Source organism: Leptosomus discolor, chromosome 7 (genome assembly GCF_034619465.1).
Source record: "Leptosomus discolor isolate bLepDis1 chromosome 7, bLepDis1.hap2, whole genome shotgun sequence".
Classification (NCBI taxonomy): domain Eukaryota; kingdom Metazoa; phylum Chordata; class Aves; order Leptosomiformes; family Leptosomidae; genus Leptosomus; species Leptosomus discolor.
In genome coordinates, this window is record NC_141397.1 from 15907671 (window position 1) to 15921208 (window position 13538).

At 38.5% G+C, this 13538-nt stretch overlaps 1 protein-coding gene across 2 annotated transcripts in view; it reads left to right on the plus strand.

Annotated features, from left to right (window-relative positions):
* Window positions 1–13538, plus strand: part of LOC104354111 (ubiquitin-conjugating enzyme E2 E2) — a 210070-nt gene that overhangs the window by 130720 nt on the left and 65812 nt on the right. The window contains exon 3 of one of the 2 annotated variants that reach the window (XM_086467885.1): window positions 1176–1223. The exons of the other annotated variant lie outside the window; for it this stretch is intronic. Coding sequence (XP_086324011.1) covers window positions 1176–1223 — 48 coding nt within the window. The remainder of the gene's footprint in view (window positions 1–1175; window positions 1224–13538) is intronic. 2 annotated transcript variants of the gene reach the window in all.

A 13538-nucleotide genomic window follows, 5' to 3' on the forward strand; every position in this document is an offset into this window, starting at 1 on the left:
AATTTCATTTTACGCACTTTTCAGTTGCAAGAGTCTAGGGTCTTGATGCTGAAATTCCTATTTCACGGACAAATAAACTGTTGTCTTTGTTCTTAGCTCAGTGGCTTTGTTTGCTGATTGTTGAATTCAGATATGTTTGAGCCTCATAAGATCCAAACAGAATAAAATCATACATATTCAAGAATGCCTTGTAGTCAGAAAATAGTAAGCAACTAGTTCTACCTCTCACTCCCAGTACTCTCATGTTAAATCACTTTTAGGGGCTGACTTTGAGATCATCTTGTTTCCAGTTTTGTACATTGATACATATAATATTTCAGAACTCCATTAAAAATATCATCATGCTGAACAAACTCCAGAAAATGTAACCAAATTGAAAACAGGCCCCCAGACTGTTAACGATGAAATGCTTGTAATGTTCCAAATGGTCATTGCCACTCATGAACAGCTGGCTTTGATCCCTACTAGCATGCATTGAAAGATGATTAAAAATACATATGTGCTTACCTAAGACATTGTGTATTTTCCAAAAGCTGCAGTAATGTCACATGAGTGTTCTGCAAATCGGAAGAGGAGGACATAGGCTGGTTCCCACTGATACAAGATGCAGGCATTCCTCGCTGTGGTCTGTTTAGTTCGAGAATGAATTTGAATGAATGAAATGAGTTTGAGAAATTCCTAGTGAAATTCTTTCAGAGTAGTAGCTGTCCTCACTGGGTCTACCTTCCACTTCTTCCCCTTTCCTATGCCTGTATCCTGGCCCTACTCAGTGTCTCCAGACATCTTCTCAGTAACCAAACAGAAGCTAAAGCTCCATGTTCTGCTTTCACAGCCAGGCTCCGATGTGATAGAGGCTTCTCAGCAATAGTCTCTGTACTTGCCTGGTGGTTATAACTTGGTTCAGGACACACAAATTACACTGTTGTACTTTAAATCACAGGGTTATCATTGTTCTTGGAGGATTTGTGTAAATAACAAGTTTGGCTTGATTACGCTATCATCTGTTCTCCAGGAAAAACAGAGATGATAAAGATAGTGATCTGTTTTCATTGGGATAAATACATATAAAAATGTGTGATGGTGGAAATCTGGGGTCTGGTATTTAGATTAACACAGTCTTAATCTGATTTCTGCTATCTGGACTAATTTTTGTAACCTTGTATTATCATTAACAGAAGCTTCTTAGCCCAAGGCAGTGTTTTATTTAAAACTACAGGACTAAAGTAAATGAACTAAAGCACTGTAGGGTTTTCTGAACTGGGGGGCGGGGACGGGGGGACGGGACGGGGGGGACACCACAGAAACAAGATATTGTAGTCCTCCGTGGAGGAAAGACACTGTAATGACAGTCTCATGTAACTAGCTGGAAGGATTTGAGGAGACTTCTAAAGATAATCAGTTTAGTTCTAAATATTATGATAAAATCCTTGTTGCCTTGGCAAATCCGAAGAAATGGGCTTTATGCAGGTGACCTACTTGGAGGGAATAGACTTACATCTGACGAGTCTCTGCACAGTTTTAGCTGTCGCTGGAGCCAAGGCTCAGATAGGAGGAAACAAGTTCTATTTACCTGACTTCAGTGCAGTTGGGATGTTATATAAATTTAATTGTTATCAAATTAGCAATTTGTATTATAATTGCATTGACTCTAGTACAATTATTCTTAAATTCACAAATAAATCATACAGATAAATACACTTACAGTGTATAGGATGCTAAAGCCATTTAATATATGTATATAAATAATAAAATCAATTAAATGTTCTCATAAAAACCAAATAGATAATTAAAGATTCCAAACTGTGCTAGCTAAGAGCAAGTTCTTAGAGTTGTATGATTATTATAGTTTTACAAAAGGTATGAAACCAGACTATTGATAACTTTTAATAAGGAGAACAATGCATAATAATACCACCAACTCTAATATTTTTGTCATTATATGGGACAAAGACCTTTATGTCCAAAACAGATCTACTCTGAGACAAATTCTTCTCTCACTTGATAAAACTATCTGGGGCTTTTAAAAACAAAAATACTATATTTATGTTCAGGAGGGCTCAGGTTTGTTTGTTAAATTTTTTCACATAATACATGTAATCCATGGAGTTAATAGTTTAAGTGGATTGGGAATCCGTCTGTGATTTGTCCGGGGTAAATCTTACTGAAATAATCTCATGCCTCATAGTGTGGAGATAGGGAAATGAATCGAAATGCAGGATGTTATATTGGCTAGATCTTGGAATAAAAGATAATGATTTTTTTCTGTATGTTTTTATAATAAAATATGTTTGTCATTATTTATTCCTTTACTTAACTAGAGTGGGTTTGTTGTTTCAGTTTAATGCTTAATTTGATATGAAATGTTTAATTTTACTGAACCACTATAGATTATAAGAATCCCTATTTAAATTTCCAAAGGCTTGAATAAAACTTCTTACTGGCATTTTTAATTTTTTTAACTGTACTGAACTACATCACTTTTCTCAAGTTTTACCTCATTCTTTTGGAAATAGAGAACTAAGTTAACTAACATACCTTGCCTAACTCCTATATCACTTGTCTAGACCCAGGAATGTCATTACCAGATGTGTGCAAGTAAGACAGTGTTTTCTTCTTTTGAAGATAGTTAATAATACTCTGTCACCAAATAAACTGGTAGACAATCAGCATGGAAAGGAGTCTAATTTCTGTTGTTGGAAAGGGGAGGGTGAAAAAATCTTGGCAACATGTAACCATCTTTGGGAGCGTTGAAAATTGTTCATGAATAGCCTGAAAATTGGTGGTGTTAAATAGAAATGAGGAACTTTTTATAGGGACAGTTTAATTAGCTTTACTAGTTTGTGTTGGTTTCTGTGTACCAGGGAAATTTTAATCCCCCTTTTAAGTACCTGTTTCAGATTAGTACACCTGTGTCAAAGTTTTGAGTCCAAATCCCTAAAAATACCTGAAAAATAGTAATACTTCTTTAATCAGTATACTTTAGGCCATCTTTTAAAATTGTAATTTTCAATGAGAATACTCCACATTTAATCCAGAGCTAGCTAAAATAATCTGGTTTATTACTTAAAGAGAAAGGAGAATTAATAACATTTTGGAATTAAAAACAAAAAAAGATTTGTGTATAGTTCAAATTATCTATATCCTTGAAGACATTTTGGCAAGACATTCTGATTCAACATTTCAGTTGTATGTTTAAGTAATTTGGAATATTTTATAAGAAGCCTGCCACTAGTTTAATAACTAGCAGGAGCTGCACTAACTTGATAGCTGAATGTTATTAAAATCTTTGTTATTTTTTCCTTTGTGTATTTTATTGGCTTTAACTGACAGAAATTTCAACCTGCATAATGAATATTCACAGACCCCATCCAATCTTTTGAATGTGGAGAGAGCGCTATTTTATTTCACTTTCTCTTTTTTGGCTTTATTATCTACAGTTTATAAATGTGTATTTCATGTTATTGGATCCTGCAACATTTTAGTATTTAAAGTATTATGTGGTTCTGATTTCCTTTACATCTGAAGCTGCATTTTTTTAAAATACCTATGCGATTGAAGGGTAGGATAATATAACAAATTATAACAGTTCTACAGCCTAGAGAAAACTCAGTAGAATGGAAGGAATGGACCCAATTATCATTTATAAATACTTTCAGAGTAACTGTGTAGACGAAGGAAGGAATTATTCCCAGTTTGTGAAGATATCAAGACAAAGAATAATGGACCAAAGCTATTAGAAGGAGATTTTAACAATGGGCTACAATTGTCGACTGATGCAGATGGTTAATCCCTGCTGAAGTCAAACTGAGGAGTTCTTCATGCAATCACTGGAACCAGTTGTTCCCAGTTTGCTGATTCTGTCAGTTTTGCAGGGAAGTCTTAGCTCGCTTATGAGAGCGAGGTTTTGGCTGGTTTAAATAGAATTGGCTGGGTGGATATCTGGTGTCTTTCTCTCACACTTCTTACAGCCTGCTGCCTTCCACATGCATTACTCCTGGTGGTTTTTTCTTATACTTCCTATATTCACTCTTAACTACCAAGCCGCTCTGGTCTGGCCCGGTTGACTCCAGGCTATAACTGATGTCAGTGGAGCCTTCATCATAGAATCATAGAATGGGTTGGAAGGGACACCTTCCACTAGTCCAGGTTGCTCAAAGCCCCATCCAGCCTGGCCTTGAACACTTCCAGGGAGGGGGCATCCACAGCTTCTCTGGGTGGAATGATCCTCACCTCAGGAAAATGAGAAAATCAGGTTGGAGTGAAGCAAATTAATCTTCACCTCATATCTACAGGCCTTTAACTGTTTTCTTATAGATTATTGCCATTTTTACAAATAAAAGACCAACCCGGGGAGAGCTCCACAGGGGATGGTGTGCCTAGCCCACGTGCCAGGTCCAAGGTCAAGAGCAGCAGCCACAGGGATGTGCTAGACTACCTGCTGGGCTCAACAGAGTTCAGCTAAACAAGCGGCTGTGTTTGATTGGAAAGTTAGAGTGCGTCACTGACAGTTTTGACCCAAACCAGTGACACACATCCACTCCTCCTTTTGCTCCCAGCTGCTGTTGTCTTACCGATGTAAGACTGGGTAGCTTGGGTGAGAGACGTGGGGCACTGCCATGCCTTGCAGTGGGGCAGGCAGCACTGAGCCTGTCGTGGGCAGGTGGTGCCACGTTAGCCCTGGAGGTGAGCGGGAGTGCTTCTGAAGGAGATGGGAGGGGATGAAGGCTGGTATTCAGAGAAGGAGAAGAGGAATGACAGAGTTGAGTATTTGAGCAGAAAGGGAAAAGCTGTTGTGTAAGGCTGCGTAAGGAGAGATCTGATGCTTACCTGGCTGTCCCTGCAGTAATCAAATCAGTCAAAATGCCAGAAACTCATTCTTAAATGAAAGATGCAGTGGTATTCTTCCTGCACTGTCTGGCAGTACAGATTCTTGTGGAGGAAGAAAGTTGCTACCTGTTGAATTATCAAGACTTTCTGAAGTGCCCTGATCCTTTCTACAGGTCTTCCCTCCTCTTCTAGAATCAGCCATGTTTACTCAGCTAGATAGGAAGATTGCGGCTTTAACTGTTCGGAGTTAGGTGTTATTTTGCAGGGGTGCAGAAACATAAAGTGCCTTCATGCAGGGAGGGGAAACGGGCAAAAATGCATGAGGTTTGCAGATGGATTACCAGAACACCAAAAAAAAAAAAATTAGTGGGATGATGTGCACTGAAGAGCTTCAGTTATGTGTGTTGTTTTATATTATTTTTTGCTGCAAAAATACAGTTTAATCTGTCAAATGGCATATGGTGAATAAAGGTAAGAGACAGAGTTACTCCTGCCATCTGCTGCCCCAGAGATCGTTGCCAGCATGTTACAGCTCCCTTTCTGCAAGACTCTCATACAGTTTCAAATCTCAGGCTTTCAGTTTCTTAAAGAATTATGTTCTGATTTATAAGCCTGTAGGTTGGTTTTTAATTAAAAAAAAATATGGGTTTAAAGATTTATGGAACGATTGGGTGAAAAAGCTACAAGTTGGGTTTTTTTATCTTTTTTTCATTTTATGAAATCCTACAATGCATTCAACTATTTAATCTCATATGAACTTCACCTCTAAAACCATATCTATAGTTTGTGGAAACACTAGGAGGAACAGGACCACTGTCATCTGTTCAACTTCTCAGAAACAAAATGAGTGAACCAAATTACTAAATGTGACCAAAGTATCAGGGAAGTTGCTTTAATTTTCTAAGTCAAATACTCATTATAGAGCATGCTTTTAGTTGAATTAATTGAATAGATTATTTATAAATCCTTTTGACCACCACACAGTCCACTTGAATGCTATTAGGTGAAGAAAGGAAAAAAAAAAAAATTTAAATGAGATTGATGTTTTCAAAGAATATTCATGTTTTCGTATTCTGCTAGCAAGGACACGTGATTTCAAACACTTTTAATTGTTTCAGTTTTAAAGAAAATGTCTTAAACTTGTCCTCCCAGCTTTACTTGAATTTTCTGTACTCTTTCAGTGTCCTAAACATCACTTGAGCTCTAGTTCTTGTGTTGCTCTGCTTCAGCCTGTGTGCCATTTACAGAGGGGATATTTCATTTTGGTAAGATATCTGGAGGACTGTGTATTTTTTTTTTCTTTGGTAAACCACTTATGTTATGGAAGTATGTGTGTTTCCATTAGGACAAACAGATAGTAATATCTTGTAATAGTTATTCCAAAGGACACGCATCCTGGCTTTACGCTGAAGTATGCTTCGCCAAAAGAAAGGAAAATCCTCAGTATCTTCCCTAGATACTTTTAAATTTTAAAGCATTTTTCTGTTGTTGTTTGAGCTTGTGACGGTTTGACACCAGAAAGGGGATGTGTCAGGGTTTACACCTGCTATGTGACAGCATGCCCGATGGCATGACACTGCACCCCTGCAGCTCAGTCCAAACCCAAAACCACAGCCACGTGTGAAGCAGAGCTTGCTGGGTGCCAGATGATGGTCGTCATCTGAGAATGTGTAAAATTAAGACACAGTTTGACAGTTTTTACCATTTTAGTCATGTTTTTACTTTCTGTCATATAACAGTACCTCAGGGCAAAACATAGTCATCTTTAATGCTACTGCTAACAGAAAAGCTATGAAAACACAGTATTTTGCCCATATCAGATAGGTATAGCCCAGTACAATGCCTAGTAAAATGAGGGGGTTGCTGTATCTGTTTTTCCCTTTCCCTCTGTCCTTCCCCTGCTCCCCTCTTCTCTCCCTCCCTCTCTCCTGCCCCTTAATTTTCTTTTTTTTTTCCCCCTTAACTTCAGCAGGTTTTGAATAGCCCCTTAAGGAGAAGAAATATGCTTTAAGGAGAGATGCACGTAGGTCTCCAGAGCACAATAGAAGCATAAAATGTGTCTCAGAGGCTTAATTAGGTTTGCAATTAATTAATATTTGCAAACCACTTTGAGAATCTGGGTGCAAATTATTATTATTTCCATGATTTCGCTGCTGAGACAGATGAATGGGAAGTAGAAACAAAAGGATAATCAGTAAACTTGTGAAGAGCTTCCACTGCCACATTAGGATCATTAAAAATTGCTGCTTCCTATGTATCACTTTTATCCAATATTAGTTTTCCAACTCAGGTGAAGGGAAAAGTACAACAGCTCAAAATTTATGAAGTCTAACCAGCTAATGAGACAGAAAATACAATAAAAAGTGAGAGGTGGAGAAAAAAAGATATTTTTTTTTTTCAATGATTTTGAATACCAGATGGGGAACAGGGAAGAGTCGTTTGCATGACTAGTATGTTATTTCATCAGGTTTTATTATTATTTGTTTACACCTAGTAAAATCTTAAGTGCTGTCCCCACACAATTTCCTAATTTTGTGAAACAATTTTGTTTTAATACATATGGGCATAAAGGCTTTAGATAGTCCCCAACTGATTTTCACTATCTGATAATAATATATTGGACAAAATAGCATTGCTATTTGTGTGGGAGTTAATGCTTTTGAAAACAGCTAATACACTTAACTACAGTGTATTAACAGTGGGCGTTCTGCTTATTTTTATTGCAAGCTTTAGCACTGTGCAATTTTCCTGCAACATGTTAACAATAATCCACTTCATGCTGGCACTTAAGTATTTATTGAGCATTACAGTAAAAAAGTTACAGGGAAAAAAGGATATTAAAAAACCAAATTACATCTTGGTATGGCATGGTGTCCATAAAAGAAGACCGAGATGAGGAAGTTTGTTGCAGTTTGTTTTAAGATTAGTAAAGACTATTCGAAAAAGGTATTACATGTTTTTGCACTACCTTTACAAAAGAAAGAATGCTCTGACTAAGAAATGAAGTCCACAAATTCACACCCTGGTTAGTACCAAACTGAACATCATTGAGAAAGCCATAAAAAATCCTAGGAAAGTAGAAGAGACCATAGCACGTGCTAAGGCACAGGCCCACACTAACTCACTCACATGGTACGGTGCCTCCCCAGGGTCCCATGGACCAAGTCCACCTGCTTGGCAGTACAGAGGATGAAGGGTCGTGGTGCATATGCCCCTTCCCCATCCCAGGTCCTCTGAGGGCAATGGCTATACTTGGCACCATGGGGAGCGAGACACCTTCGTGGACTACTGAGGTCATAGGTGTGTCTGTGTAGTTAAGTATTTGTGCCTGCATGTGCCAATGGGGTTGGTCCTGATACGCTATGGGATGAAGCTGATTGCCAGCACCTTCACGCAAAGGGATGATAATGGCCATAGCCATATCTAAGATGGACTTGTTAAGTAATTGCTTTGAAAAATGTGTTTTTAAGAAACTAATACTCTTACAAGTTCCAGGGAGGAGTGAGTCCTTACAGTTAGAAAAAGCTCTGCATGTAGCTTCTGAATAACAAATTACGCAGCTTGGCTGTGATTTCAGAAGTGTGCACAGAAAGTAGTGGGAAGCAGCATCACAAAGGGCGTCCTCCATAAAGAGCCTCCCAATTTGCATAGCAGCCGTTCATGCTAGCCTACAAAAGATGCTCTACAAGAAGGCTGCAGTGCAATGAAGAAAGTATGCATAAAACCACACGAGCATGGTAAGACAATTGGGAAGCAAGGAAAATGTCATACAGAACAGCTAAACACGAGGAAGCTTAGGAAGTGCTCGTTTCATTTTGAATAATACCGTAGAGCCCAGATGCATGGAGGCAGCACTCTGGATAATAAGACTCTGTGTCACTGCCTCTGGATGTTCAAGGGGAATCCATTCAATTCCAAGGAGAGACCCACCTAAATGAAGGGTGTAGAATAAGCAGGTTATGTTTCAACTGCACATTTGGTAGCACAGGTCTGTAAAGGAGAACATCTTACAGCCATCTGCCGTAATTTGAGCTTTTGAAACAACCGAGTTCCCTAGGAAAGTCATACTAATATATCTGTAAACTTAACTGATTATCAGTGTGTTTGTTTATGCAGTTATTCCAATCATCAGGCATTCTTTCCAGTGTCCTTGTTGGGTTGTAAAACAGAACTGTAAAGCATCTCTCCATAATCAGCTTCTTCCTTGTCTTCTGCAAGTTTCTTAGATGCTGATTTTTTTTCTTTTTCAGTAGATTGGAATTGTCCATTCAGCATCTTCAGGCATTATTACTGGGAAGGGCCCTGTTCTCATCTTAACACAGTTAATTTCTACAGTGAGTGCCAAAAGGCTGAATGTTCACCTAGGCTGCTTTATCCTTTTGTGTAACATAAAGAAATTTGGAGCCTTCATATAAAATTTCTTTCGGAAAGTGCTTAAGTAACTGTGCAACTTTTTGTTTTCATTTGAGTAAAGCAGGAAACCTGGCTTACACTTGTCACTCCTTTATGTGATAGAAGAAACTTCTCCTTGTAATAATAACACAAGTTTTTTATCTTACAAATCTTTCCTTTGTGCTTTACTTAGTTTTATTCAAATGAAGATGCCTCCACAAGTAAGACCCTGATAAATCTGTGCCCTCTACTTTCCAGAGTTCCTTGAAAGATTTATAGCAGGTGTTTAGTTAAACATCTGCATTGTCCTTCATTAAATTTTGTTTAATGATTTATATGCATCAGTAGTCCCTTTGATACATGACAAAAATTATAAACATCAGAGAACAGAAAATCTAAAAGCCTTTTTATCAATCCAGAGGCTCCAAAAGAAAACCTCACAACAGATGATCCTCAGAGAGACAAGTGCACAAACATGGAGAGAAATCATTGTCAAAAACAGTATTACATTGCTTCTTGCTCCATTCTGTGGGTTCTTTCAGTGCGTTGACTTTTAGAAAAACCAACACTTTCACTTCAAAATGTAGCAAAATGGCTGTGCTACAGTGCCTGGTCCCCATATGCACACGTGTGGGGTGATTTGTGCAACCTGGAGTCCAGCCTCTCGGTGTATTCCACTTCGAAATGAGGGCCTAAGTCTATGGTCCCCTGAGCCCATCCCTTAAGACATCTCGGTGTGCAATAGCTGTTTAAAATATTCCTTGAACATGTTTGACATACTTAAACATATGTTTCATCTCATCTGCCTTCAAAGAGCACTTAAGTAACACAATACATATAATCATTTTTTTTTTCTGGATGATTGATTATCATATGCTTTAAGTGTAAGTTCCTCTTAATCTTATCTTTTTCCTGGTCCAAATTAAGGCTTACATTTGAGAGGTATTGGAATGTACAGTGTTTATATGGTAATCATCGTTTGCTGTCACTGTTTCAAGTCACCTTCCAGACAAAAGAAGTATTAGCTGCTGAAAATCTGCTGGCTTCATAATTAACACAGGATTGATCACTCCTCCCATCCCCCACGTTGATAGGCTTCAATGCCTACCTGGCTGTGCCTCACACACACATAACACCACAATTTATGTCCTCCCAACAGATGCTATTCAGTTTTCCCTGTAGCTGGGTGTATCCCTATAACACAGGCCAAAAGCAAGCCAGTTTCTCTTTCTGCACCTAGTGTGGCTTCAAGAAAGAGCAAACAAATCCTGTTGGCACAGAGGTTGTGTGGCAGACCTGGTCCCTAGATTCTGACTCTTGAAAGTTTAAGAAGGACTGCTTTAAAAGGCTGCAGAAGGAGAACTTTGTCCCAATTGTGGCTTCATCAAAGCTGAGGTGAAGGCCTTCTGCATGGGGGATGATGGCTGGGAAATACAATCCAGGGGTGTTACTAGCTATAACTGATAGGGATAGAGAAAATTTCTGTATCTTCTGCTTAAAGATTGTCACAGATCAAGCTCTGTAGTTTTTCTTTATGGCTTTTAGAAGACTTATAATTTTATCTTTTATTAAAATGTTATATTGGTGGAGTGAAAGTGGAAATTTATGCAAAAATGGTAGTAATTATTCAATCACAATTCATATTACTCATACTCATTCATACAGCCTTTTGTTCAGTCCCTCAATGCTTAGAACAATGCAATCATGCATTTTATTTTAAACTTTATAAATTATCTATTTTCTGAAACTGCAAATGATCCATTTCTAAACACAAGCATTCTGTGTTATAATCCCTTGATTTTATTTTAATGTGAACAATGCATTCTCTGGCTCCAAGCATATATAACTAAAGATTTTAAATTTTAACAATGGATATATTCTATGTTTAATACTTACAAAAATATTCAATTATATACAGTTATTTATTAAGTGGAGAACTAATTGAATGTCACTGCTGAACAGTGTGTCCCTGGAATTTAAGTAGAAGCGTGAAGAATCCCAAGAGACTGTCACATACCAAGGAGGGGTAAGAGTATGAGAGTAATGGGTAATATAATCTAAAATCCCATCGACTTTGGACTTCAGTCCACCAAGCAATAGACAACTGTAAACTACGTTTTGCTTTAACTAAGTAATTGCCTTCATTGCAGTACTGGCATAATTTAGGCAGAAAGGGGCCAGTGACCTCCTCCTCTCTCCCACCCCTGTTTTTTCCCCAGAGTAATGGGGTTAAAACATTCTGCTGGGAAGTGAGAAGTGTATTAAACCAGGAATTAATCCCATGTCCTCTGTATTCTGGCCCTACAACAGTATTTAAAGAGTAGGCACTTAATCGTGTTTTGGTTGTGAAAGGAGGAAGCGAGGCACATGAAGAAGTTAACGTGGATTTGGGGCTTTGAAACCCTATCTGACATAGGCATTGCCTTGCAGGCCATAAAAGAGATACCTAAGCTGCAAAAGGAGAAGAATTTGAGGCACACCCTTCCCTTAATGTTTCTCTTGGCTAGTTTCAACAGCTCCCAGCTCAGCCTTACTGTCTGCTCTGAATTCCTCTCTAAGGCATCCAATTGTCCCACTGGCAGGGACCTCAGGCACCTAACTGGTCCTGAGCAACTCGATCTGGATGCCAGGCAGTTCAGATGAAAAGTAATGACCTTCAGTATTGCTGGGCCCAAATTCCTTCGCACATTTAATGCCAAACACATGCTAATCTGCTGCTGCTGCAGAAAACATCCCCAGTCATTCAGTAATAAACTGTCCACAAGCTGTACACAGCACTGTCTCTATCATAAGAAGAAAAACGTGTTAGCCCATCCATTAAAGATGGATATGGTGTTTGGTTAGATAATAATGTAGACTTTGTAGATGCGTAGTGCAGTATTAAAGTTCTAAGCAAAGTTACAGTAGCCATGCCTTAAAAAGGATGGGATGTGTAGATTGGAAACTGTGGGCTCTGACTGATGTGAAACAATTTCAGAGAATACTGCTTTCACAAAGAGACTTCACGGGAGAGAAAAAAGGGGGAAGAATAAAATCAGATTGCTGTATGTTCGTGATTCTCCTTTGTAGACTTCAACACTGAGCACGGGAAGTGCAGTATTTGTATCAAGTGCCTCACTGTCAGGAAAAACAGAAGCAGTTGTCATTGAAATAGCTCATGGTTTTTACTGCCTGTTTTTATTATTTTTATTGCAGCGTAAATTATGGCTGGTTATCATTGATTGGTTTTGCGTTATTTACATTATAAAATGTTATCACTTTAATTAAATCCATACATGTATTTAAATAGTTGCCATCATTTTGTTCACTCATACTGATACAGAGATTCCTTATGTTTGTATATTTTTTTGCTATAGCAAGTGAAATAACAACACTGCTGAGGTACCAATAAAGCCCTACAGTTATATGCTCACTAAGCCTTTTCCAAGTAGAAATGTCTTGGTACCAAAATAATGCACATGTGAGTAAATTCATTGCACAGGAAGAATTCTCAGGTATGAACCAGGCCAGACTCCCAAGCTTACAAATGATGCCAGCAAACTTTCTCAAAAATACCGAGCTCACATCCCGAGTCATGAATACCAGTAATAGACCAGCAGGTGCTCCCTGTGATACAGAAGCCATAGCCCAGTATCCGAGAGCTGTTCGTCTCCGTATTTCACATGGTCCCATTCTTCCCTCAAGGTTGTGGTCTTGTGATCAGGCAGGCGGAGTGCACTGAAAAACGAGCAAGATCAGCCTTTGGGGCTCCCCCCCTGTTTCGGTAGCTGCACTGAAATAACCCTCAGCTGTTCCCTTCATGTGGGTGTTCTAGCTCAAACTGCTCTTTTGCACCTGGCCCTATACCTGCAGTGTTTGGGAAATGTAACTGATTTTGGCACTCAGGATTTTAGTTCTTGCGTAGATCTTTCTTTATATCCCTATTACTGCTGAGAAAACCAGACATATTTGTCTTTTCCAACTTAATGGTGTACCTGAGAACCAAATAAATATACAGGCTGAGTCTCCTTAGATTCCTATCTCTGAGTTATTATTGTGTTCAGTGAGTTTGCGGTTTGATACACTGATAGTTAAATGAAAAGATTACTGTCATTACTGGTAATTTACAGCTTCTGTGTTTGATCTGTCAAACATTCTTTCAAAGGTTAAACATGGCCTGTTAGTTGTACAATTACCTCAAACTTTTTAGGCTGCAAATTCAAAAAGGAGGAGCTGCTGTTTTTCTTTAAACTCCTGTGTTTCCCCCCAGCCTCTGATACTGTGAGATGTTACCTTCTACTCTTGGAAAGGTGTTACTCCAAATTGAGATAGCTGAAGGC